At 37.7% G+C, this 26,527-nt stretch overlaps 1 protein-coding gene and 1 pseudogene across 1 annotated transcript; one reads left to right on the forward strand and one right to left on the reverse strand.

The window, feature by feature from the left end:
* LOC129922790 (dynein axonemal heavy chain 6-like) overlaps positions 1-26,527 on the forward strand; it is a 66,314-nt pseudogene that overhangs the window by 18,547 nt on the left and 21,240 nt on the right.
* Positions 17,837-18,172, reverse strand: LOC129922755 (general transcription factor II-I repeat domain-containing protein 2B-like). The gene has a single exon (XM_056009705.1). The coding sequence runs from the start codon at positions 18,170-18,172 to the stop codon at positions 17,837-17,839; it is 336 nt and encodes a 111-aa protein (XP_055865680.1).

Here is a 26,527-nt window from a genome sequence, read left to right on the forward strand (position 1 = left end):
TAAGTTTGCCATTAATTATAATAGTATAAAAATTGATTTAGATCTAGATTTATTATTTAATTAAATATTTTTTTTATAAGCCTTAAGTGTAGTATTTGTAGATCTATGTTATTAAAAATAAACAAAAAAAAACTTTCTTTTTCTTTCCAAATCGCAGAAAGTAGAGCTTTATACCCATATTGAGCTGTGAATAAGTTGGGTGGTTTGCTATTTCGCGGCTGTGTGGATGTGTTAAAGTTAATTTCTATTAAGTATTGTTAAAGAGCTAATTGTCGCACCTATCTTTATTTATTTATTTAATTTTTTTTGATGCGTTATATCAATGTTTTCTAATTTAACCTCTCTCATCCCTCTTCTTGGTTAAATTTCATTGGAACCATTAAAAGACGGGAGAGGGAAGGAGCGAACAAAAATGGAAGTGCCATCAAAGGCCCATGCCGACCTGCAAAATGATTAGGCCAAACACAACATCGAAGACTTCAAAGCAGTCCATGCCGTTCGTGCGTAGCAGAAAGTACGAAAGTACGGCCTAACGTTTTGCAAATGATAATACGTACAGTGTATAATGTTTTGTTTTTCATATTCTTGTTGAATTTCAAACAAAATTAATTGTAATAAGAAAAAAAGAAAATGTGTTGGGGCCTTTGTGTCTTGCTGCTGTCACTTTTTTTAAAAAAAGTTGTCTGCATTGAATTTTTTTTCCTTTCGTCGCGACCAGACCGGCCCATTTGGTACCGGCCCTCCGGGCATTTGCCCGTTTGCCCATATAGCCAGTCCGCCCCTGTACTTTTGACCTGGAATGTTCCTCGAATTATACTATTAACCATGGCTGCCTCTTTATTACTAGATTATTTTGTTTTACTGAGATGAATAGTGCGTTGTAAAAGAAAACTCATTAATATTGACCTTTTTTTATATTCTTTCTTCTTATTACGAAAAAAAAGGTGTAAAAACAAGGAGAAAGAATTTCTGAAGCTGTTAACACCACAATACGCTGAGCGCCGGGACCCGGCCTCGAAATCAGACCGCTTGCCGGCTTGAGCAGAAACCCGCCGAGTGTTCAATTCTATCTCCAGTAAGAACTTTATACAACGCTTAAAATTATGTAGCCAACACTATAAAAAAAAAACACTAAAGACAACGAACTCGTTTTAGTAAAATTTCATTAGGCCCAATGTAATTTTGGATTCTAAACATAGCGTTAAATTAGTAAAAATGAAAAGTGAAACTTATTTGCGTTTTACTTATGACCAACTTTTTTCTCACGGACCTACTGCGGGAGCCTACATCACTCCTCTAGGTCCCCAGCTTCTAAGAGAGTCTCGAACGTAAATTTTATCATGTACGGGTCGCCACCAGGAAATGCCTTAACCTGCTTTAGGCCTATTTCAAGTCAATGTATAATGACTTGTACTTAGGATTATTTATTTTAAGACTAAGACTGCTTTATTGATCCTTACGGAAATTTGTTGTGATTACAAGGACTCTTTTCTCATATAAAGACAACACAACAGAAAAATACACATAAATACAACAGACAACATAAAGAGTTCATTCAACGACTACACACAGGTATCTTGGTGCATTTCATGTTCCCTGATCAATGAGGGGCGGTGATAGAGTCTGACCGAGCGTGACCTCCGTGTCGAAGGCGCCGGACCGAGTGAGGTACGAACGAGTTTTTGTACCGCTCCGTTCTTGTTTTGATTGACAGCAGTCGCTCACTTCGCAGGGACCTGACGTAGTTCTGAGGGAGCGGGTGGCCGTTGTGTTCCAAGATTTTTTCGATTTTTCTTAGGCACTTTTGTTCAAAATGTGGTAATGTTGTGAGTGTAATTTTTGATGCTTTTTTAATGATGTTTTCTAGACGTCGCAACAGTTTAGATGAGGCGTTGTCTTGCCAACAAGTTATTCCGTATGTTAGCAGATTTTGTATAGTCGCGCCGTAAAAAGTCTCAAGGATCTTCTTGTTTAGTTTAAAGCTATTGAGTTTGTATAGAAAAAAAGAGTCGATGGGCTGTTTTCTTTGTCAGAGTTCCAAGGTGGTCTTCCCATGAAAGCTTGTTGTTGATGATAACGCCTAGATATTTATATGCCTTTACTTGTTCTATAGATGTAGTGTTTATTTGCAGTTCACGTATAGTTTGTTTTTTTCTTTCTAAAATCTATTAGTTCTTTAGTTTTTGTTACATTCAGTTCTAGAAAGTTGTCGGTGCACCAGTTTGTAAACTCTTCTATCGAGTTTCGATACTGAGTTTCGTCTCCTGAAATAAAACTGACTATGGCAGTATCATCAGCGAATTTCATGAGTTTAAATTGAGTCATAGATGCTTCTTATGTCATTAGTGTAAAGAGTGTATAGTACAGGAGAAAGTACACAACCTTGTGGAGCACCCGTACATAGTACTCGAGTTGGGGATTTGGTGTTGTTGACTTTAACATACTGGGCCGTTGGGTTAAAAAGTTTAGAACCCATTCTTGTAAGTAAGGGCTTACATTTAAGTTACTCAGTTTTATATCAATTGAAGAAAAATATTCAACACTGAGTTGCTTCATTTTGTCCTAGAGGTGTGTTTGACAAATTTATAGGCACTTCCGAATCCAGCGTATGTTAGATGATTTGTGGACAAAATGCACATCTCTCCAAAATACAATCGTGATAATCATTATCATTAGTTTACGAAAAGTTGAAAACGGCCCACCGTCAAAGGCTTTTGTGTTTCGAGTCACTATATTCTGAAACTATCGGTCCATTTAGGAATAAATAAATAAAAAAGACAGTAGAGGTACAAAAGGAGTAAAAGATCATGGGAATATTAATTCTGAAAAGACACGAATATAATGCTCTTTAAAAGAAAACAATATATATGCAACGCATTAAAGAATGCATGATTTCGAAAAGCAGCCTAAGCAATCCTTTATAGAATGAATTATTATCGGCAATGTCTCGCTTTGAAAGGATCCACAAATAGGTTCTCTCTCTCTCTCTCTCTCTCTCTCTCTCTCTCTCTCTCTCTCTCTCTCTCACTCACTCACTCACTCACACTCACTCACACACACACTCACACACACTCTCACACACACACACACTCACTCACACACACTCACACTCACTCACACACTCACTCACACACACTCACTCACACACACTCACACACACACTCACACACAAACACACTCACACACACACACACACTCACTCACACACTCTCACACACACACAAAACAAATGTATTTGTACCAATTAAGACAGGCAATTTCAAAATTTGAGTGAAATAGAAAATAAAACCCTTGAAATTGTGTAAGAGAGAGAGAGAGGGGGGACCTTGGTCTTGGGCTGTCTCCTCCCACATACTTTGGTCGATTAACACATGGATATATGAAAGACATATATATTTTCTGTGTTGAAGATACATCTATAACTTGTAGAAATAACACTTGGTTTTACGAATTTTGTTTTAGATACGGAGAGCAGATTTCTCTTGGCAGATCAAAGTGGCAACTTAACAGCCCTGGAAATGGTGGGAGATTCTACCACAGCGGTTCTCAACCTTTTATGCTCAGCGACCCCTTTTTACAATCCCCCACTTAGCCGCGACTCCCCCCCTCCCCCGCACACACACAGCAATTGAAGAATAGACAATAACAATCCATTTTTTCAATGGTCTTTGGTGACCCCTGGCAAATTGTCAATCGACCCCCAAGGGTTTCGCGATGCACAGGTTGAGAACCCCTGTTCTACCACATTGAATCTCAGCTGTAGGGCAGTATATATGCACCAAAGTTACCTGTAGCGACACGATTCTATAGTTTCCAAAATAAAATGAGTACTCATTTATAAGTAACATCTTCACTTCTCTCGACTAATTAGCTCCCCTACAAAGTTGACCTTTCGTTCTTCTTGCCAGTTCTGAAATCTAATATATCAGGTCCAATCAATCAATACAAAAACTAGGCATTATAAATATATTTATTTATGACTGTGTAACGCCGAACGTTCGTAAAAGGGAAATAACTGCTTTGTGTTCGATTCCAGCTGAAGGCTGGGATTTTAAATTTCGAAATTTTCGTGTGCCTCTGAGTCCATCCAGCTCTAATGGGCACCTTACATTAGTTGGGGAAAAGTAAAGGCGGTTGGTTGTTGTGCTGGCTACACGACACCCTAGTTAACCGGAGGCCTCAGAAACAGATGACCTTTACATCATCTGCCCCATAGACTACAGGGTCTGAAAGAGGAACTTTACTATGCTTTCTCCCTAAAATAAAGCAGCAATTATACATAAAACACTGAACCATAATCTTCAAATACAAAAACAAATTTAATAAAATACTCAGAATGACACAAAGATAAATGCACATTCCTCGTCCCATATGCTAGGACAAATTTGTATAAATGCTCCTTCTTCCCTAGTGCTATTAGAGCATGGAATGGGTTGCCTAAGCTAGCCAGGATAACCAGTGACTTGGCAGAATGTAAGTCATTGGTTAATATGCATGACTGAATGCATGACGCGTAGGACGTGATCATGTTATTTGTTGAAGTAACGTCTGTATTATATAACATAAGTACCCAGGCAATCCTGCCTCTTTTGGGACCAGGTCTCCTGGTCACGTGACAATAAAATAAATAAAACAAAACAACGTGTACACACACTCGTATGTGTGGATGTGTAGCAGAACAACTGGTCAAATACAGTCCTGTCCTGACTTTGGAATGTTGACCCCAACTGACCTCTTATCCTTGGCTTAAAAACAAACAACGATTCTTAGCATACATGTAGGATGGCTGCATGGTCGCGCGCTATGCGCGCTAGACTGTTGTTCGGACTTGTCGATGGTCTCAGGTTCATACACTGCTAGCTCCCATCCCCCATCGTCCTGCGAGAGGTTAGGACTAGAATTATTTTCAATTTTGGAGGAACATCCGAAACATGTAAAACATTAATGTCAAACATGGCAGCCCCCCCCCCCCCCTTAAAAAAAATAATACAAATAAATTGGGAAAATGAAACGTGCTTATATCAATTTTCTTTAATTTTTCAATGAAAACTTCTATCATGGATTTTAAGCAGAGAATTTTATAAAGTTATAAATAATAAACAATTATTTAAAAAAAAGACAAACACGGAATTGAACATAAGACTCGAGTTTCAATAAAAGGAAATTTAAAGAAGATATTAGTTTAGTCATTTGATGGAGGTGAGCTACAGAGAGTCAGAGAGAGAGGAGAAACTGGAAAGATTGCAAAATTTGTTATCATCGGGTGGCTATGCTCTTAGCTTCGTACTCTGGTTCATATGTGTTTTTATTATAAACTTATTCATTTATTGAATGAATTAGGGGCATGTCACTCAAGGTCGAGACTCTCACTCTTTCCATGTAACCATTGCGCCCAATAAGTATATATAGGCTTTTATGCAAATACAACGTACGATGTGTTAGTAAATGTGTAGAACATCGCAGAAGATCTTTTCATAGCAATGACAGAGAAGCACGTATTTATGACTTACGGCAACTCTACACATGTGCCGTTAGGTGAGTCTATAGCTCAATAAAAAAAAAAAGATAGGTGTTAAAGTCGTTGTTGAACCCCAATACAAGAGCTAATTACTACATTGATAGATAGGTACAAAACAAAGAAATGTAAACGATTCTATTTTAAAAAACATTAGTTGTTTATGAAATTTTAATCATATTCATAATTGCCATTACAATTTTGTTTTACAAATATTTATCGAATGTTTCTTTAGAATAAAAAATATATTACATCCTAGCCCCAAATTCTCTCATGGCGGCGGGCGACACGGACCACCTAGGCGACAGTACGAAGTTTACGCGACCAGAAACATGTTTTGCTTATTATTCTTTAATGAGCTGCTTAGGGAAACAGTAGGCCTATTCAGAATACGTTGTCTGATTTATCTGTGGCATTTTACGTCTCGATAGGTAGTGTTCACCCTTTGCCAATCCTTAATACGCGGTCACAAGTTCACAAGTTGAGCATCTGTAGTCACCAGACGCTTGAGCACTTTCACTCTTCTTTCTACCCAGTGTATAAAAACAATCTATTCACCATAGTCTAATACATCTTTTGTTCCCTTGTCTATTAACTAAGGTACCTGGCGTCTGCGCTTCTGATATTTTGTTTCGGCAATGTTTCAGCAAAAATATCACGTTGTTTTGATATGGAGAGAGACCTCTTATAAGCATTTGGATCTAAGGTCTCATCTTTTTCATCGAGATACATGTTGAAGCGTCTCTAGCTTTTGTAAAACAAACAAACTAATTTAAAAAATACTTTTAAAAAATTTACTTAGAGGAAGCACTGCACAATCACTGCTACATCTATCAAAACTGCAAGGCTTGCCTATCCATTTTCAATATAAAACAAAATTTATTACTTACCACTAATTGATAAACTAACTGGTTATTATTTTTTAATTGATTCATGTATTGTCTTCGATCAACATTACTAACAACAATTGTGCAAATGTGCCACTTGATTCGAGAATGGGAAAAGGGAGAAAATCGTAAAATAATTCTTCCAGACAGACAGACGGAGTGAGTTAATATAAATATAAGTTTTGTAAAAAGACGTTTGGCAATAGTCCTGCTGCTTCTTTTTTTCAGTGTCTACCCGTATACTTGAACACAAGGAACTAAGATATAAGTATCTAATAATAATAAGGCTTGTCTTCGAGTCCGAAGATTAGTGAGGTGTGCAGTATTTCAAGTGGCTGCGCAGCCCTAGCTGTGACCTACATATTTTGCCACATTCAAGGCAAGCATAACCATTGTCCGTAGGTGGTCGATTTAGATTTTCTTATTGTTGTCTGCGTTTTTCCTCGGCAGCGGATTTTCTTTTGGTCTCAAATGTGTATCCCGCGGCCTTCGTGAGTGACCTCCAGCTGTCTCGTTCTGAGGCGCATGCAACCAGGTGCTCTCTTCTATGTCAGCCAAGGAAAGTTGACGCCTAAGCTGGTCTTTGAAGCGTTTCCGTGGGGCGCCTCTGTTACGTAGACCACCTTTTAGCTCACCAAAAAAGACTGCCTTTGGCATACGTTCGTCTCCCATACGGGATACGTGCCCTACCCAGCGTAACTGCCGGGCCATAAGAAGTCTCTCTATACTGTCCATACAGGCGTTCGCAAGGACAGTATCTAAGTATTCTATTTATAATCATCATCATCTGTTCCTTGTCTTTAGTCGTAGAGGTGCTGTGACAGCTCGCATAACAAAACCCTCCACTTTTTAAGGTCAGCAGTGGTTCTTAGCAGGATATCAAGGGAGAGGCCGGTCCATTTATTAGTATTAAAAAATATTTGAGATGCCTGTTTTTATACTTCTTTTTATTTATTTATTTTTATTGTCAATAAAATGTGGAGGGAGGTCAAAAGTTGGAACGAGGTAAAAGGCACAAGTATTTCAAGCTCAAATTTCGCAAATAAAAGTATTGCTGATGTTGCAAACTGTGTTTGCTTATTGTAATGGTAGGGATAAATGTATAGTTTTACTCTACTATGGCTTGCACGAGATAGTGAGATTGTGATCAACAGATCCACGTGAATGTGTGTAGGGAGAGATGAGATGTAAGAATTTTTAAGTTAGTTGGTGACTGGGCTCCGAGAGAGTGAGAGTACGGATATTGTCAGAGTCGCAGACTAAAGTTAGAGAGAGAGTTAGTGGAGAGTTTTGAGAGTAGAAAAGTTTTTTCCTATCGTAGATAGTCCATGTTGGACGATGTATTTTTGTTGAATGGACCTCATTCACCAATCGTAAACAAACAACATTTAGTCATGTGATCTTATTGATAAAACAACGAAAAAAACTGTCTCGTGACAACCATCATGAATTAAACGTAAACAAACAACATTTAGTCATGTGATCTTATTGATAAAACAACGAAAAAAACTGTCTCGTGACAACCATCATGAATTAAACATGAGATCGTAAATTATATAGAAGAGACAGAGCACCACGTGGCTAAATGTTGTTTGTTTACGATTGGTGAATGAGCTCCATTGATCTGATGATCCACAAACGTACTAGCAAACAATGTGTATAGTCAATAAAGTGTTTCATTAACTATAAAGTTCTGAGTTGTGTATCTTTGTAGAGTATGTTAATCCTCCACTATTACATAAGATGTTCCAGTCGTCAAGAGACTGAACTAGGGTTTGGAGTTGCTCGCCAGTGATCCAACCCTCTAAACGACTTTCACATCCAGCAGGGGTAACCTCCCGTGTATAGGCGGATTGTGACAGCTGGATAGCTAAGTTGATCGAGCATAGCGCTAATAACAAAAATGTCGTGGGTTTGATTACATAATGGCCTTTGTTTCACTTTTTTTGTTTGCACAATGACTAATAGGAATGTTCAGTTCATTCTGTTATTTGAACATTAAGTATGAATAAATTTTAAAAAAATATTTGTAGCTTTCTTTTGCAAAAGTTAAATTTATTCACTGTGGTGTCAGCACTGACGGATGTCACCTGGTGAGTTACCTCCGCCCCCCGCCCTAGCTAGGTCACTTGCTATGTAACTATTAATACATTAACCATTCATCTCACCATTGAATCACCCATTCCATCAATTGATAGCGTAACTTCACACCTTAAAACGACACGAGAGCATTTACATAAAGAGGTTTCAAACTTCCCATAAGTCAATAGTTATCCAACCTCAGTGCCGTGTTTAGAATTGAAAAGTCCCTGATCTATTTGAGATATGGGGTCCTTTTACGTGCCGGATATTCTAGAGGCCTGTAAGCTGAGATTCTAGAGGCCTGTAAGCTAGGCATCACTGCCATAATTAGTATCTCCGGAATCCAGATATCCCCCATTCACTCGCCCTATGAACTAGTACAGTTCCCCTTTCAGACCTTGCGATCTATAGGGCAGATCGATGTAATGGTCATCTGTTTCTGTGGCCTACGATTAACGAGGGTGTCATGTGGCCAGCACAACGACCAACCGCCTTTACGTTTCCAAAACTAATGTCAGGTACCCTTCCCGAAATTAAGAATCCCAGTCTTTACCAGGATTTCAACCCGTGACGCCCGGTTCGGAAGCCAAGCGCTATACCACTCAGCAGGCCCCTCCGAATGAGCTCAAAAAGAAATAAACTGTTAATGTAACCGAAGATTCATTATTCTCATGACAGTGCTGCAATTTTATCTTCTTTCACTTCCCATCATGTAAATCTAATAATGAAGATAACGGAGACATTGTTCCCACTCCAGGCCACGGATTTTTTTCACTGTCTTCTGCTTGACTGATGCATAGATATAGGGTCACATGTCACGCTCTTCAGGATAAGAAATCATAAGAAATCTATCTTCTGCGTTTATCAAAGTATTTTAGTAGGCCTTAAAAAGGGAGAGGGGGGGGGGGCGAATTTCTTGATTTTACGTCTAAACGTTACAAAAGCGTTTGTTTCCCTCTCTTTTTATTATTCATCCTGTTTGGTTAAAACAAATGTTCGAAGGTCATGGCCGCTTTAGTTTTTGGAATGTTCCAGTTTCAACTGAACATTTCAAACATTGTAAATTTTGGTGTTTTATTTGTAAGTCACCTGCTGCCAGGTGCTCTCTTCTATGTCATTTAAAGCAAGCTGACCTTTAAAGCGTTTCGAGGAAAAAAAAGGGGGAGGGGGGTTATTTCGACCACCTTTCAGCTCACTAAAAAAATATTGCCTTTGGCATATGGTAGTTGTCACAGCTTTCCTATTATATAACTCTATCTACTTATTACTCGATAGAATCTACCATAGGTCTCGCTACGTCTCTATGTGTCCCTGGTTCAGATGTAGTTAACGAAATAAAACAATTAAATCACTAGATCAAATACATAAACTTTAATGATCTTTACGGATTAGAATTACATACATACACACATTCAGCCGTGACATCTCGCCCCTCCTAAAATTATAATCGATTTTTACAAAGATTACTAAATAAAACGATTATAAAACAAATAGTAAACATTACACCACAATACAACAAAAATGTTCGTTCGATAGTCCACAAAGGCTCTGAATATGCCACACAGGCGATTATGTAGTCATTCAGACTTAAACATAGTCACAAAGATTTCAATGTAGTCACACAGACTTCAATGTAATAGGTACACAGTCTATATTTAAGACACACAGTCTTAGTATAAGAACCACAGTCTTAGAAGATGAAGACACACAGTCTTAGTTGAAGACACACAGTCTTAGTTGATGACACACAGTCTTTGATCAGGCAACACATGCTTGTAAGAAGCCACGTAGGCTTATATTCATGATAAGCGTGACAGAATGTCCGCTACCACGTTTCCTTTACCTGGAATATGCTGCACTTCGAACTGAAAGTCCTGAAGCATCAGGGCCCAGCGAGTTACCCTGGAATTCACCGACTTACTTGTGTTTAAACAACGTAAGGGTGCGTGATCTGTGCGGAGTACGAATGTTCTGCCTAACAGGTACCTGGCCAACTTGGTTACTGCCCAAACAACTGCCAAGCACTCTCTTTCTACGGTGCTGTATCGTTGTTCTGCTGAAGACAACTTTCTACTGACGTACATAACGGGATGTAGAATGCCCTGTGATTCCTGTGCTAGGCATCCCCCGATAGCAACAGCAGATGCATCAGTAGCTAGTATGAATTCCTTCTGACATTCAGGTAGACGCAGGATCGGTTCCTCAGCAAACGCCTTCTTTATCTTCTTATCTTCTGCAGCGATATTTCACAGTCATGTGACCATCTGATCACATTGGGTGTTCCCTTTCTGGTCAGGTTTGTGAGTGGCTCAGTCATCTCCGCAAAATCTGCTATAAATCTTCGATAGAAGTTGCAGAGTCCTAATAAACTACGGACCTGTCTCTTGGTTGTTGGCTGACGAAGATTCATAATCCGTTGTCGTAGTTCAGGTTGCGGTTTCAGTGAGTGTCCTCCAATTACATATCCTAGAAAGGAAATGTTCTTGCAACCAATCTCCACTTTAGATAGTCTCACGGTTAAACCATTTCTCCTCAATGTATCTAGAACCATTTCTAGATGTTGTAGGTGATCTGACCAAGTAATGTCATGAATGAAGATGTCGTCTAGGTAGCACAGTGCATGGGGTAGATTATTGCAATACCTTTCTCATCATTCTGCTGAACATTGCTGGTGCGTTGACTAGCCCGAAACTCATGACATTAAATTGAAATAAACCAAAAGGACTTCTAAACGCTGTAAGTGGTTTAGCTTTATCTACCAAAGGTATCTGCCAATACCCACGGGTCAGGTCTAGCTTTGTAAAAAATGCTGCGTCTGCCATTTGAGGTAACAAGTCTTCAGGATTGGGTAATGGTTCCGAATCAAGCACAGTAACTTTGTTAAGCTTCCTGTAGTCAACACATATTCTTACTGCGCCTGATTTTTTCCTAACTACCACCATAGGTGCTGTGTAAGGTGACTCTGTTTGTGATATAATGTCTAATTTCAGCATCAACTGAATCTCTTCTTCCACTTCCTTCATATACCCTAAAGGTACTGGATACGGTTTCTGTTTCACCGGTTCAGAGTCTTTGAGAATGATGTCGTGTTTAATTGCTGCAGTTCTCCCTGGTACATCCGTCAATATATCATCATATCTAGAAAGTACTTCCTTCACTTGCTTATTCCTCTAAATCTTTCTTAGAAAAGTTGATACAAGCTTGCAGTGCCTTTCCCTGTGACAATGTGTATAGATGACTTCCCCGCTGAGTTTTAGGTATTTCTGTAGCTTGAGCATGTACTTCAAATCTCGACAAATATGCATCCATTTGATACACATTCTCATTAAAAGGTGGCAACTTTGGTTTCCATACAGGTTTTATATGCTCTTTAAGTTCTCCTTTCGTCTCCCTAAGCTCCAACTCTCTTACTCTCAATTTGTGTATTTCTACATCAGCTTCTTTCTCTTTAGCTCTCACTTTCCTCTCTTTAGCTCTTTCATCTCGATCTTTGTCTTCTCTTTTTTTTTTTACCCACTCTTGTAAAGCGGTTCCAGTCAATCCCATCTCTTTTCCAGCGGCTATTATCTGTAATAATTTGTCTGCCATTCTTGTTTATGTGTGTAGCATCAAATATAAACAAAACAAATTATTTTATCACTGTGTCTGACCTAGTTTCGTCTCGGCTGATTGACTTAGTTTTTTTTCTCCCGCCGTTGCACGTGAGCGCACACACTTCACGGCCTTCTTGGTCCTTGACCTTTTCACAATGGCAAACCGCAGTTCTGGCTGTCTTCCAAGACTAAGTCGAGTAACTAGATAAACGAGCCTCCAAAATATGTCACAGCTTTCCTATTATATAACTATCTACTTATAACTCGATAGAATCTACCTTAAGTCTCGCTACGTCTCTATGTGTCCCTGGTTCAGCTGTAGTTAACGAAATAAAACAATTAAATCACTAGATCAAATACATAAACTTTAATGATCTTTACGGCATATCACACAAGCTGGGCTCTGTCTAATCACGATCTGAGAACAAACACACTTCCGGTCAATCTATATTTAATCATGTTTATTTAGGCAACCGTTTACCGGGTAGCCAACTAAAGAGACTTCATTTTAGGGGTGTGGCTGGGTGATAGTGTAAAACAGTGATGCCCAAAATACGGCCCTCGGGCCAGATCCGGCTCGCGACGTCGTTCCATCCGGCCCGCCGAAACGTCAGCACAGAGCTTAGAAAATCTTCCCCCTTCCGAAAATAAAAGATGAAAATGTATTTTTCCCTATGTTAGGACAGTCACGCTTTCATAGATAGATTGGTACCATGACCTTTTAAACTTCAATTTGAAATCTTCCTGGAAAAGTGAACGACCTTTGCTTTTTTTTTTTAGGAACATGATAGTGAGTCAACATATTTGTTTGATAAGATACTGTGGATGTTTTAAAAAACAAAAACATAATGAAACAGGCATATCTGGTACCGCTTAACTCTTGGTATTTACGGTATAAGCAGCAATATTGCAATAATAGAGGAGTTAATAGCTATAAGGAGGATGCATGGGACCATCGCGCAAAGACCTGTTCAAAAAGGTTTCAACCATCATAAAGGATATTTTTCTTGGGAGAAATTTATGAGAGTGTTTACTGATGGCGCCAGAAGTATCTTATCTTATATAATACAGACGTTACTTCAAAAAAGAAGATGATTACGTCCTACGCGTCATGCATTTAGTCATGCATATTAACTAATGACTTAAATTAAAAGTATGGTTGGATTCCACTGTGGACTGGAAGCAAGAGTTATTAGAAAGGTTGTCGAGTCAAATGGAACCAAGTGTCTGCAGCTTCATTGCTTTATTCACCAACTAAATCTCTGTGACAAGGGTTTAAACCTGGAGCATATGATAAGGTACTAAAACGGTTTTTTTTTTAAATCAATATTTGAGACAGAGCATTCAAAGCAAGTATCTCAACTGAACTACCACACAAAGTTGTGGGATTTGGCTATTTGATGAGACATTACATCACATCGGAATGAACTCAATATCAAACTACAAGTTGATTTCTCTTAGCATGTCTTATGCTGTCATAAGCGCTTTCGAACAACATTGCAGCTCTTCATTCAGCATGGGAAGGGGTGCATCATTCAAGTTCTAGCCTGTACCGCTCTACAAAAATACAAGCAGCTTAATATGTCTATCCCAAAAAGATCAAAAAACGATCTAATTTCTGAGGCCAATGAAGGATTATTCGCTGAAAGATTTATCGATTTTCACATTTTTAAAGAATGAAATAAGTCTTTTCGAAAATCCATTAGCGGCTGATGTGTCAAGAGCCCTGTCATCCCTGTAACTGGAACTGATTGACTTACAAAGCAAGACATCACTTCTTGATACATTTCTAACCATGCAGACAATTGATTTCTACTCCGTGGTGCCTGCAGAAACTTGTCTAAATCCCCCGAAACAAGAGTTAAGGATGGTCACCTTGTTTACAAGCACAAACTTTTTCAGTGATGAAACAGGCGAAACCAATATTAAATCCTCGTATCACGGACGAGAGTCTGGATTCAGTGCTCTGACTTAGTGTCTCATCTATGCAGCCGGATATTCAGAAGTATGTTTTCGAATAAATTTCTAACAAGCAATTAATGTGTGAATAATTACATAGAAATGATTTCAAGTCAATTTTCTTTCTTTCTTTTTAATTTGATCATTTCGGTGGTGTGGCCCGCGACACGAGTGTTAAAAATTAAAATGGCCCACGGACCGAATTAGTTTGGGCATCACTGGTCTAAAATGTGAAAATGTCCGGCTTTCAATTGTTGTATACTACAAAGCCAAATTATAACGCCATCTAAATCAATCCTTTACATCTTCTTCTTTAATCACTTAAACTCACTCACTAATGATGAATTGAATGGGAGATGGGTTTTGAATTATAATCATTTGTGTGACCAGAAATACACAAATCGTTTAGAGAACAGAAATATTGCATTCTACGTGGATTCTTAGAACGCTCATACGTCCACCTAATCTAATCCTAATTCTAACTCTAATTTAGCCGGACATCTTTTAAAAAAATATCCATATAATAAAGTACCAAAATCAGTCTCAAGTCTTACGTAACAATCTCTTGTTTACTTCTACTCTAATGAACTGGGTTGCTATAAGAATACTTCTTATCTGATGTTATAAATTACATACGTTTCTCAAAAAGATAATTACGTCCTAATCGAATACATTTGTTAATCTAGTCACGAGTGTTAATTAGGAACTTAAACTCTCAGGTTTTTGGTTTTCCTGGCTGATTCAGGCAATCTATTTTATGCTCTAATGGCACTATGGAGAAGAAGTACTTGCAAAAATGGGTTCTAGTATATAGGATAAGAAATGTACCTTTATCGTTGTGTCTGAGTTTCTTTTTTATTGAGTTGTATTTTTGCATTTGTAAGTTATGGTTCAATGTATTATTGCTACGTTATTGTCATTCTTCTGTGCTAAAGTGTCTATAAATTGCGTGATTTGACTATTGGCGTTACTCTAGTCAGATCTGAATATTTGTTTGCTATAAATCTCGAGGCCGCGTCTGTTCGAATGTCTTCATGTTTTCTTCAGTTGAAGGTTTGCAAAATGTTTTACGTTCGTATGTTCTTTCAGATTTGAAGATAATTTTATCCGAGCTCAAACATCGAGCAGGTCAACGCAGGATGGCAGTGGGCAGGGTATAAACCAAGGACCAATGGGACCTTTCGAATGACAGTCGAGTGTGCATACCACACGCCCAGGCAGCCAACCCAAACAAAGGACGCATATTGAAATATTCTAATATTCACATATACTGATGTCACATAAATTAAATACACGATTTGAAATTCTGAACTCGGAATAAGAAAAAGGGAAAACATAACATAATCTGAATATTCTGAATGAACTTGTTTGACATCTTGATTAAGTTGGCAGCTTTGAAGGACGTGGTCAGCATTCTCTAGATTAGTGTTTCCGAAACTGTGTTCCGCAGAACTGTAGGGTTCCGCGAGGCCTGAATAGGTGTTCCGCGGACTACTAGAATAATTAACTAGTAGGCCTGTTGTTACGGCGCCTTCGATATATCACGAAAGTCACGGTTGTTACCGGTCGTTGACTTGTAGCACCAGACTGCTGGAAGACAACTAAACCGTTGTTAGGCGTAATGCATCTTAACTTAAAAACTTCAAATAACTTGAATAACTTCCTTTTGTGAACAAACTAAATAACATTTTAATTATAATATAGACAAAATCAACTTGTGATTAATGAAATAGATGTTGTAGCCTTAAGTAATAATTCATATTTCTTAACAAAATCTAACTCACTACAATAAATCAACCGTTCAGTCTTCCGTTCTGGAGTCGTCTGTCCTAACTAAGACCAAGTGACGTCAATGCCACCTATATTGCATCATTCACAACCGCTAACCTCTCCCCACCATCATCATATAAATCAGTGTTTCTCAAACTTTTTTGTCTGGCGGCACAGTAAAAAGAACTACAAAAGTTTCGCGGCACACCACGAAGAGCAACAGTTGTTTTATAATAAAAAGAAAAAAAGATTTTACCTGTTTTTAAGTATTATGTTTAATGTTAAGGGTGTGCCTGATTTTTAGAGCAAATGTGATCTAATCGAGGCTCCAGAGTCGACAAACAAACTCACATTTCATCGTCTATTGTAAGAAGTCTCTCTCTTTTCTAAGACTTGATTTCAGTCAGTGCTCAAAATCCTAACTCACAAAACCATGAAGATGCAAATGGAAGAATTATTTTGATTGCTTTTAAACAGATTGCAGGATATAACTTGTTGATTGAAATCTAAAACACATCCAGGCTTTTCTCGGCAAAACTTGACTTAAGAACGGCATCGTTTCTTCAAATCAATGAGCCTCTCTGCTTCTTCAGTTGTCAAATTTGTAGCTTCATTGTTTCCAAATGGATAACTGACCCATCCATATTCATTACTTCCAACTGTTGAAAATTAATGCCACAATGCTGACTGCAAGTGTGTCAAAGTGTCCAGAATTTCGGGGGTGTTTTCTTTAGTTGAAGCACATTCATTGATCTTATTTTGCCACAAAGACAATTTTTCACCAAATGATTCAGTTTGAGGATGCAGTGATGATGGTTTCCGATGGTCCTTGAATTTAATTTGTCAAATAAATCAGAGAGAAACGTCACATTAACCACCAGATCTCGTCATGAATAGAAAATCCAACTTGAAATCAATCCCTTTTCTGGCAGCTTTAGGTAGTTCGTAAGTGTCTTAGCTTGTTTATTTTGTTGAGCCCTGATGTTTTCAAAAGTATTTCTTCGGTTGCGCTTTTACAGCTGGATATTTAGTTTCCAAGTGTCTCTTCAATTTGCTTGAAACAAACGTCTCATTCGACAGAGTTGCATTGCAGATCAGACAGAATGGCAATGGTTCAGAAGATATGAAACCATATCTGGTGTAATCTTCTTTGTACCTTCGTTTGGTTCCTTGCTTTTCATTTAACGCTTTCGCAGTTTCATTCTTGCTAACGTATTTCTCCATGGATAACAATGAATAAGGCTTATTATTAATTTATTATTAGCATACACCTAACCAATTTACTTGAAACACATCGCTTATTATTATCGTTACCAATTCGAGAACTGCTGTGCGTCTGCTAAGGCGGCCAACATTTTATTCATTATAATAATATATGTATAGTGGACAATTCCATAGCCTGAATAGCTAACACCCCTTTCCGTCATAATGGAAAGATCCACTACTACTACTGGTCATTGCAAGTGGAGATGTCATCGCAACGTAAAATCAAAATTTAATAGTCGGCAGACCTGTGTAACGCTGCATGTGTGGCGTTCTAAAAACTCCCGCGGCACACCTGTAAATCTTCGGCGGCACACTAATGTGCCGCGGCACACAGTTTGAGAAACATTGATATAAATACACACACACACACAAACAGAAGGCCAACAAGGCCACCACGTGAATAGAAAAAATAAGCGAAGTGCTCAGCTAAATACTCAGAACGTGCGAAGTGTTCCTTTAAGGCAGGGGTCTCAAACTCATATCAGCATGTGGGCCGCAGTGGGAAGTAACAACCAGTCAGCGGGCCGCACCACGAAAAGAGCATGTTTTTCCATTAAATTTTACGAACACTGCAGTTTAATGCTAAAATAAAGTTTTTATAATTATTAATTACATTTAGTGTAGTTTATAACATGCACAGGCAGTTTAGATTACTAAAATAAGTTGACGTTGTGTCTGTCACTAATAAAAAAGCAGAAACTGTATTCCCCCCCCCCCCCCAAAAAAAAATAATTATAATTACTAGGCCAACTGCAGTTAGCTCGTCACTCATGTTTCTGTCCACTCATCTGAGAGAGTTTGGCAGAGACCAGACCATCGACGTTAGGCATGCAGTCGCGTGTAGTGGCAAGCCGCAAGGTTGCTCTCAGATGCTCATCAGTCAGTCTTGATCGTAATGCTGTTTTGTTGATCTTCATTCTGGAGAAAAACTGTTCGCAAACGTACGTACTCCCAAACATCGCATCGCAAGAATTCTTGCAGCTGCGCAAAATAAGTTTGGAAACTTCTCTCTGGGAAGAAACTGGTAGAAAATCTGGAACGCCAACATCAACGTATTTTTGCTTCAGAACAGTGTCACACTGCAGGTCCAGTAGATCCATCTGGACTTCCTCTGGAACGTTTTTCACGTCAACTGCGATACAGCAACTCTCCGTATTCCGTTTCCAAATCAGCTAGACATGACACAAACTGTCTGTGGTTGAGAACCCGTGCACGTATGAAGTTCGCCATCTTTACGACAACATCCATCACGTTCTTCATTTTTAGACTTTTGCCACAGAGTGCTTCTTGGTGAAGAATGCAATGTATGGCTGCAAAAGGTCCCGCCAAGCTGAGCTGATTCCGTTTCTCTACCATTAATCCAACAACACCAACCTTCTCTGAACACATTGCTGGTGCACCGTCCGTAGCCACTGAAACAAGTTTTTCTCACGGTAGCCCACAGCTGTCAATACAAGCTTCCAAATCTTGAAACACGTCGCGTCCAGTCGTCTTTCCTTTCATGGGTAGTAAGTCCAATAGTTCTTCAACAATGTTCAAGTTTTCGTCGACCCCACGAATAAATACAGCACAGTATGCGGTGTCTGTTACACCAGTAGACTCGTCCAGTGCAATGGAATATGCTACAAAGTCTTTGCAGCGGCAATCAGTTGTTGTTGAACATTTGTCGCTGACTCGCTAGCGGCCAGCGGTTAGAATCAGGCCACCGTTCACCCAGTTTCTTCTAAAAGCCTAAGCGGTCGGTGGGCGACAGTGACACCTCATTTGCTGATTTGTGGAGTTGTAAATCATTTCACGGCTGATATGTGGTCATTGTAAATTTTATCTATTTTTTTTTTAATTTGCGGAAGTGTCCGCGGGCCACACAAAATAGTTTCTCGGGGCCACTTGTGGCCCGCGGGCCACGTGTTTGAGACCCCTGCTTTAAGGAAACAGTTTGTGAAACACTGCTCTAGTGACACACGTTTAGTTGCTCATGCAATAGCGCCGACTTTTATCTAGGTTTGCTCTCAGTGGACAGTGACTTGAAATACCCTCCCGTCTTAAAAATTAGTATATGAAAAAGAAAATATAAAAAAATACTTTTAGAAAAAAACTGTACAAACTTTTTACCAGACAGACAGAGAGAGTTGATATACGCTTAGTAAAAAAAATGTGTGGCCGCCTGTTCGAGTGATATGCGTTTTAATGCTAGTCGTCAATGACGTCATCCCCTGACGTCAGGCATGAGGTTTGGTCTGGAATGGATTATCTTCATTTCAAAATAAGTGTACGAAACTTGAAAAAACAAAACTTTAAATTGGGAGTGGGAGATCACTTACAAAGTCTTTACAAAGCTTATATCAACTCACTCTGTCTGGTCTAAAGTTTTAACACGTTATTTCTCCCATACCCATTCTTGGATCCTGCTTAAATTTTGCACAATTATTCCTCGGTGAAGTAAATACATGAATCGATAACAAAAAAAATTAACCAATTAATCAATTTTTAAGTACTGGTAATTAAATATTTTGTTTAATGCCAACAAAGGAAATTAATCATTTAACAGTCACAGATATGCTAAATATGTAATGTGGGGTTTCGTCCCCATAGATAATTGTACACGTTATTTCTCCCACATCTATTTTCGGATCAAGTTGAAACTTAAACATTAATTTTTTTTGTACCTAAAAAAACATGAATCAATTAAAAGTTAACCAATTTGCCAATGGACCTCATTCACCAATTGTAAACAAACAACATTTAGTCACGTGATTTTATTGATAAAACAACGGAAAAAAAACTGTCACGTGGCAACCAACATGAATTAAACACGAGATCGTTAATTATTTAGAAGAGGTAGAAAACCACGTGGCTAAATGTTGTTTGTTTACGATTCGTGAATGAGGTCCATTATATATTGGTTATCAATTATTTTGATATGGAAAAATTAAAATAGCTTCTACAATATTGAAATTTATTGTTGCGAAGGTGGAGTTCTTATTCCTATAAACGTTTTTTTTTTAAAAAGTTTTTCCAAATTTTGCCTTTTTCTTGTTCCTATTCGTGTCCAGATTGTGTATCCAGTACTTCTGAAAGACCTTTTTGTTCCAGGTTATTTGCATTGCTGGATAGGAGTAAGATCATTCAAAAATCTATTCAGAAAAGCAACAAGTACACTACAAACTTAAATTCCTGTTTTTTTTTTATTTTTTAAATTAGATTTTAGATCTATATCTAGACTTAGCTATCACAATGGCTTGTTCAATTAAATGAATCATCTGAACATGTTAAGAGGTGGGGAAGTTAACAACGTACACACATTCTACATTCGTAAAATGTTTTATATGTTTCGGATGTTCCTTCAGGAGTTGAAGATAATTAATTGCTAGTCCAAACCTCCCGCAGGACGACGGGGGATGGGAGCGGGCAGGGTTTGAAGTTAGTTTGAACCCGGGACCCTCGATGAATCTGAACGACAGTCCAGCGTGCAAACCGCACGCACCGGGCAGCCATCCACGACCAGGCAGCCATTCAAACAATGAATGACAATTGATCTATATTTGTTTTGATAGTATTCCTTCTTATTTAGATCGATCTAAAATTACTTAATTCGAGATCATCTAAAATTTAGAGCATTTAAAGTTTAAAAAAGAAAAAGCGAAGACCAGAAAGTGAGGACTTAAATTATAAATGATGGCTCCCCATGTCTTAGAAGACAATGGATGCTCCCATTAGATCTATAAATACGAATTAGAAAAAAAGATGACTTCCGCAGCACGTTTTTATTATTGACGTCTGAAACTAAATGACTAGCTAGCTCTATTGACTATTAGACTTTAATTTACAGTCTGGTATATAGACGCTAGATATTTCATCACGGTAATCTAGATCTTTATAGTTACTAGATCTAGAATCTACTCTAGTATTTTCTGAATTATTCATAAATTTCATACATTTATAAATCGATGGCGATGAAGACCACAGCCCAGGTCGCCCCAGGTACACTCACTCAGCCGCGAGTGGTACAGTGTAAGTCAGTGTAACTGTAATGAGTGTAAGTTCAATATAAGTTCAAAAGTTGTAAGTTACTAGAGTAGTTTATGCTATTCGGACACCTATTGGCTATAGGCCCAAATTTGAAAGTTTAACTTTGACAGCGCATTATTTTACAATGGTTTGACATAGAAAAGAAAATGACGTATATCAAAATCTTCTTTACTTAAACTTAAAGGAGAATAAGGATGACTACTTATATTTGTTCCCCTAACCTATATTTGTTATTATATTTAAGGTCAAAGAGGCCGTGTGTTTTCATTTAATTCGGACACATTTGACCCACATTATTTGATTCCGGACACCATAATTTATTTCGGACAGTCTCTATATTTAGGCATCAATAAACTCAGATTTTAATTCTATATTATTATTAACATTAACTAAATTTTAAGATCCCCAGGCATAGCCCCTCACATGAAATCATTAAGATGTTTTCAAACTATGCATAAATACGAACACACAAAATAAAAATATAAACACACTTATTCTACCAAAATTAGGTCACTGGAATAGTTATTTCTGCACCAACTTCTGGAATTATTTTATGTTTGTTTATTTTATGTGTGTTGAATGTTTGGGGTTTTGCATGATTAGATGTGTGTTGAATGTTTGTTTTTTTGTTTATTAATTTAATAAATTTCTAATACAGATGATCTTTTGTAGTATAGTAGGCCTAACTGAATCCTCTATATTCTCTCTATATAAATCTAGATCTATCTAGTAGGTCTAGATCAGTTATTCCCAAAGTGGTCTATATAGACCCCCATGGGTCTACGAAGACTTCCAAGGGGTCTACGAAAGTGAAAAAACAAATTGGGGGTCTATGAGATGTCCACGGGGGTCTACGATAATGGATTTCATTTAAGCACGTTGTGACTTTAATATTTACATCCTATTAATTTAATTCTTCACACTAACATATAATGTGTGCATAAGTTAATCCTTTAAATATTTATCCTGCTATTCAAACGAAAAATTGTTGTATTTAATTTCAATAATTATTTAAGTAACTTAATTGTGTCTACATGTAAGTAATGTTTAGCAAAAAGAAATGTAAACTGTATAGCGTTGATTATTTAAAATTGTTCATTCCTTCCTTATCAAACATGCCAATTGCCTTTTTATGGCGATATTAAACTAATTACTCTTGAGAATCAACTGAGACAATGTCACCCTGATAAAAAAAATTAGAAAAACTTAGACCCACAAAATCTCTTCAACATCATATAGAGAAGATCATGGTTTGTGGGTGTCTTACACTATCTGTTTACTTATAGCAAAATAGGCGCTTGGCTACTGAACCTGGGCTCCTGGATTCGAATCTCTGTGAATTTTTAATTTCATGATTTTTAAGGCTCCCCTGAGCCGAGCCCACCCAACTCTAATGGGTACCTGACTTATGTTAGGAAAAGTAAAGGCGGTTGGTCCTTGTGCTGGCCACATGACACCATGCTCGTTAACCGTTGGCCAAAGAAACAGATAATCTTAACACCATCACAAGATCTGAAAGGGAAACTTCACTTTTTTATGACAAAACACATAAAACATTAAAGGTAAAACATTGATTTTACCAGCCGTTGTAGTTGTAAACACTGTTTCACACAAACCTACACCTGGTATTATTAAAAGAACTGCTTTAAGCAACACTACAGTTCAAGGACACGTCAGTGGCATGAGTTATAAAATTAAAAGCTTATTATTATTTGCAAACCACATATATACAGTTTGGGATCAGCGGTGTCACAGGCTATGACAGGGTGTAGTGATGTGTGTTGCAAACTGCATTAGAGTCGCCGGCTCCTTTCTTTTTTTTTACTCAGGATTGACCCACAAAACCTTTCCCATGTTTGAATTTAGTTGCAAGGCAGGAGAGTTTTGAATTCATTACTTCGGCTAGGTGGGTAGCCAGCCAAGGCTAATGAGCCCTTCATGCTTGACGCTTACTGGCTTTGCCCCTTCTCCTGATAGTGATAACATGTTTGCGGACTCAATATATGAGCAACACTTGAAAGATCAAGAAATACGCCAGAAACTGCTCTTTGCGAAAACTTTATTAAATAATTAATATTTAATGTTTGAAGCACTACTTCATTGAACAACAAATTCCTGTTTGAAACACATCTGTAGCAACGGATGATAAACCTGCAAAAAGACATTTCCAGTTTGTTTGGTGATTCCTGCAGTACATATTAATTTTTATTTAATAGGTTTCAATTTGAATTTTATCAATAAAAAAAAAGATAGATCTCTATAATTTAATATGTAGCTTTAAATTACTTTTTCACTTTTCAACTCACTACAGATAGAAATTAGTTGTAAAACAATGTTGTTGAATTTGAAAAAATTTGTAAGTTAAACAGGGGGTCTACCGGAAACCAGAAAACAAGGCAAGGGGTCTACGAGAGAAAAAAGTTTGGGAACCACTGGTCTAGATCTAAGCATTTAACTTCATTCAATGTACCAAGCTCACTCCAAACATTTGCCCATTGATTCTCTATTTAAAAAAACAACAACAAACGAACAAATATAATATAAGATCATTTTTATTGATGTCCAAAACTGGCTGTCCGAAATAAATTTTGGTAAGAAAATCGTAATTTAATTCGGACACCGTATTAATTTTTTTTTGGTATGGAATTAGAAAACTTGGCTTATGAATCAAATAAATTAGCTCCAAAAACAGAATAAATATTGCCGGGCTCATTAGTATAGACTTAGCCAATCAAAAAAAAAAAAAAAATATATATATATATACTCTAGGAAGAGGTAAAGTCATCCGGGTAACATAGAAAAAAACAACAATCTGACTAACAAATTTGAAATTCGTTTTTTTTACATAAAAAGACAGCTAAATGGAAGGAAATTGGGTCAGAATCATTGGAAAATGGAAGGAATAGCACATTATACAGCGCGCTAGTTTTATAATATATATTAAAATAATTATTTAATGACCACAAAAAACAGCGAATGTCCGAATTCATGTAATGTCCGAAATAAATAAACTACTATAGTAACTACAGTGACTCACAGTGACAGTCTGAGTTAAGTTAAGAGTCAGAGACAGTCTCTTACTCACACTCATCACTGACGACACTGACATCAGTGAGTAACACTTACAGTACAGTGAGTCACAGTCACAGATTAAGAGTTCAGTCTCACAGTAACTCACACACCCACGCCAACACTAGTCTATGATATAGATCTAGATAGAATCTATAAGTCTATATTCTATATATCTAAACTAAGGTGTGTTTCTCCATACAAGATCCTCTGGAAAACTATTTAATGTATCAAGGCTGCGGGCAAAAACCAAGGTTAGGAAGCTACTCGTCAGGGAACTCCTGTATGCTGATGATGCAGCTATTGTGGCTGATTCTGATATTCAGCTACAGTCCATGGTTGACAAACTATCTGCTGCTTGCCAGAAGTTCGGCTTAAACATCAGTCAAAGCAAGACTAAGATACTTGTCCAAAACACAAACACTGCACCTCAAGTAAGCATTAATGGCCAACCACTAGAAGTTGTTGATCACTTTTATTACCTTGGCTCCATCATATCCAACAACACTCTACTGGATAAAGACATAAACAACAGGATAGCCAAGGCAATGGCCACCATGTCACGGTTGCAGAAAAGAGTCTGGGACAACATATTGCTGACTAGCAGTACCAAAGCCCTAGTCTACCGGACCTGTGTGTTGAGCACCTTGCTGTACGGAAGTGAAACATGGTCAACCTACAACCGATGCCTAAGGCGGATCTTTAAAATAAGGTGGCAAGATAAGATAACCAATGAGGAAGTGCTACATAGAGCAGGATGCCAGGACATCCGCTCTGTTATCAGCAGCAGACGCCTTGGCTGGCTTGGCCACGTTCGTAGAATGCCAGTAGGTCGACTTCCACAGGACATCCTGTATGGCGATCTAATAGAAGGCAGGAGAGCCGCTGGTAGCCCACTTTTACGTTATACGGATGTATGCAAACGCGACATGAAGCTCTTCAAAATCGACACTGGCAACTGGGAAGAGGTGGCACTGGACAGATCCACATGGAGAGAGAGCATAAAGGAAGGGTCACAGATTGCAGATGTCATACACAACAGAAGCAGAAAGAAGGGTGTAGAAATCTAGATCAATGTGGTCCCTACTACTTAGTACTAGATCTAGGTATTCTAGTATTACAATAACACTTAGTAAGAAAGTGAAAGTGCTGCCTGTAAAGTGTAATGCTGTATTGTTGCATGATGTAGAATCTTAATGCATCTAGAAATTTAGTCTGACCTATGACTAAGTCTGTACGATTTATGACATTATGTATTATCTATATGATGATCACATTATATTATCACATATATGATGTCCTGATAACTAGGTTTATCACTACATCTATATCCTATAGATCTAGTCAATAGAGTCTGAATAAACTCATTGCTGCGAAATGCCTGCAACAGTATTCATGATAGTCAATGTGACAATAATATGATTCATAAAGACATCTAGATCTAACTACGTCTATAACAGTTAAGATTACTGAGAATTCTTTGATATGACTTGAATCAATCTAGATCTTTAATTAAGTCTATAACAATAAAGATTACTATGATAACTTTGATATGACTTGAATCTATCTAGATCTTTAACTTAAGTAGTCTTATTCTTAGTCTCAGAATCAGAGAATGGCTGTCAACTGTCTTTGTTGTTGTCACCTTCTCCTTTCAGCTTCTTCAGAGAGTATGCTTTTCAAGAACAAGAATCATGAGTCTATAATATTCTTAAAATATCGTTGCTTTAAATTTAGAATGTAGTTTAGAGTTTAGTAAAATCTTTCCATTCAGATCTCTCTTTAGCTTTTTATCTCTATGACGAAACTCTAAGTTGTTGTAGATCTGTCGCTATATCTTCAATCCATTTTATTTATGTTCTGCCCTTTGTTTTTTGTTGGTATACTTTTTTCGCTCCTCTGTTCTCTGACATTCTTTTGGGCAAATCTTCCCAATGTAATCTGATCTTTTTTATACATTTTTCTAAGGATTCGTTATCTCCAAGTATTTAGCAGAGTTTCTGTAGTTTTTGTCAGTGCCCAGGTCTCACTTGCATACATGGCTACTGGTCTTATGATGTTTATATATACTTTTTTTTTCTTTTCATTGATATACACTTTACTTTTGCTTCTAAGTATGTGCTGGGTGCTATAAAATGCTTGTAGCCTGCTGCTAGTCATTCCTTTTATTTCAGCCAATAGGCTATTTTAAGATCTGCTTAGCAAAGGAAGTTTTATTATTATTCTCCTGTGTCTGCAACTCTTAATAATGAACCAATTAGTTCATTTTTTCCAATACATTCTGAGACAATGATCTTTGTCTTAAAAAAAATAAAAGTATCATAAGGTTCCCTTTGATTCTCCAGACCATCACACTA

The sequence above is a fragment of the Biomphalaria glabrata genome, chromosome 14 (assembly GCF_947242115.1).
Source record: "Biomphalaria glabrata chromosome 14, xgBioGlab47.1, whole genome shotgun sequence".
In the NCBI taxonomy this organism is placed as follows: domain Eukaryota; kingdom Metazoa; phylum Mollusca; class Gastropoda; family Planorbidae; genus Biomphalaria; species Biomphalaria glabrata.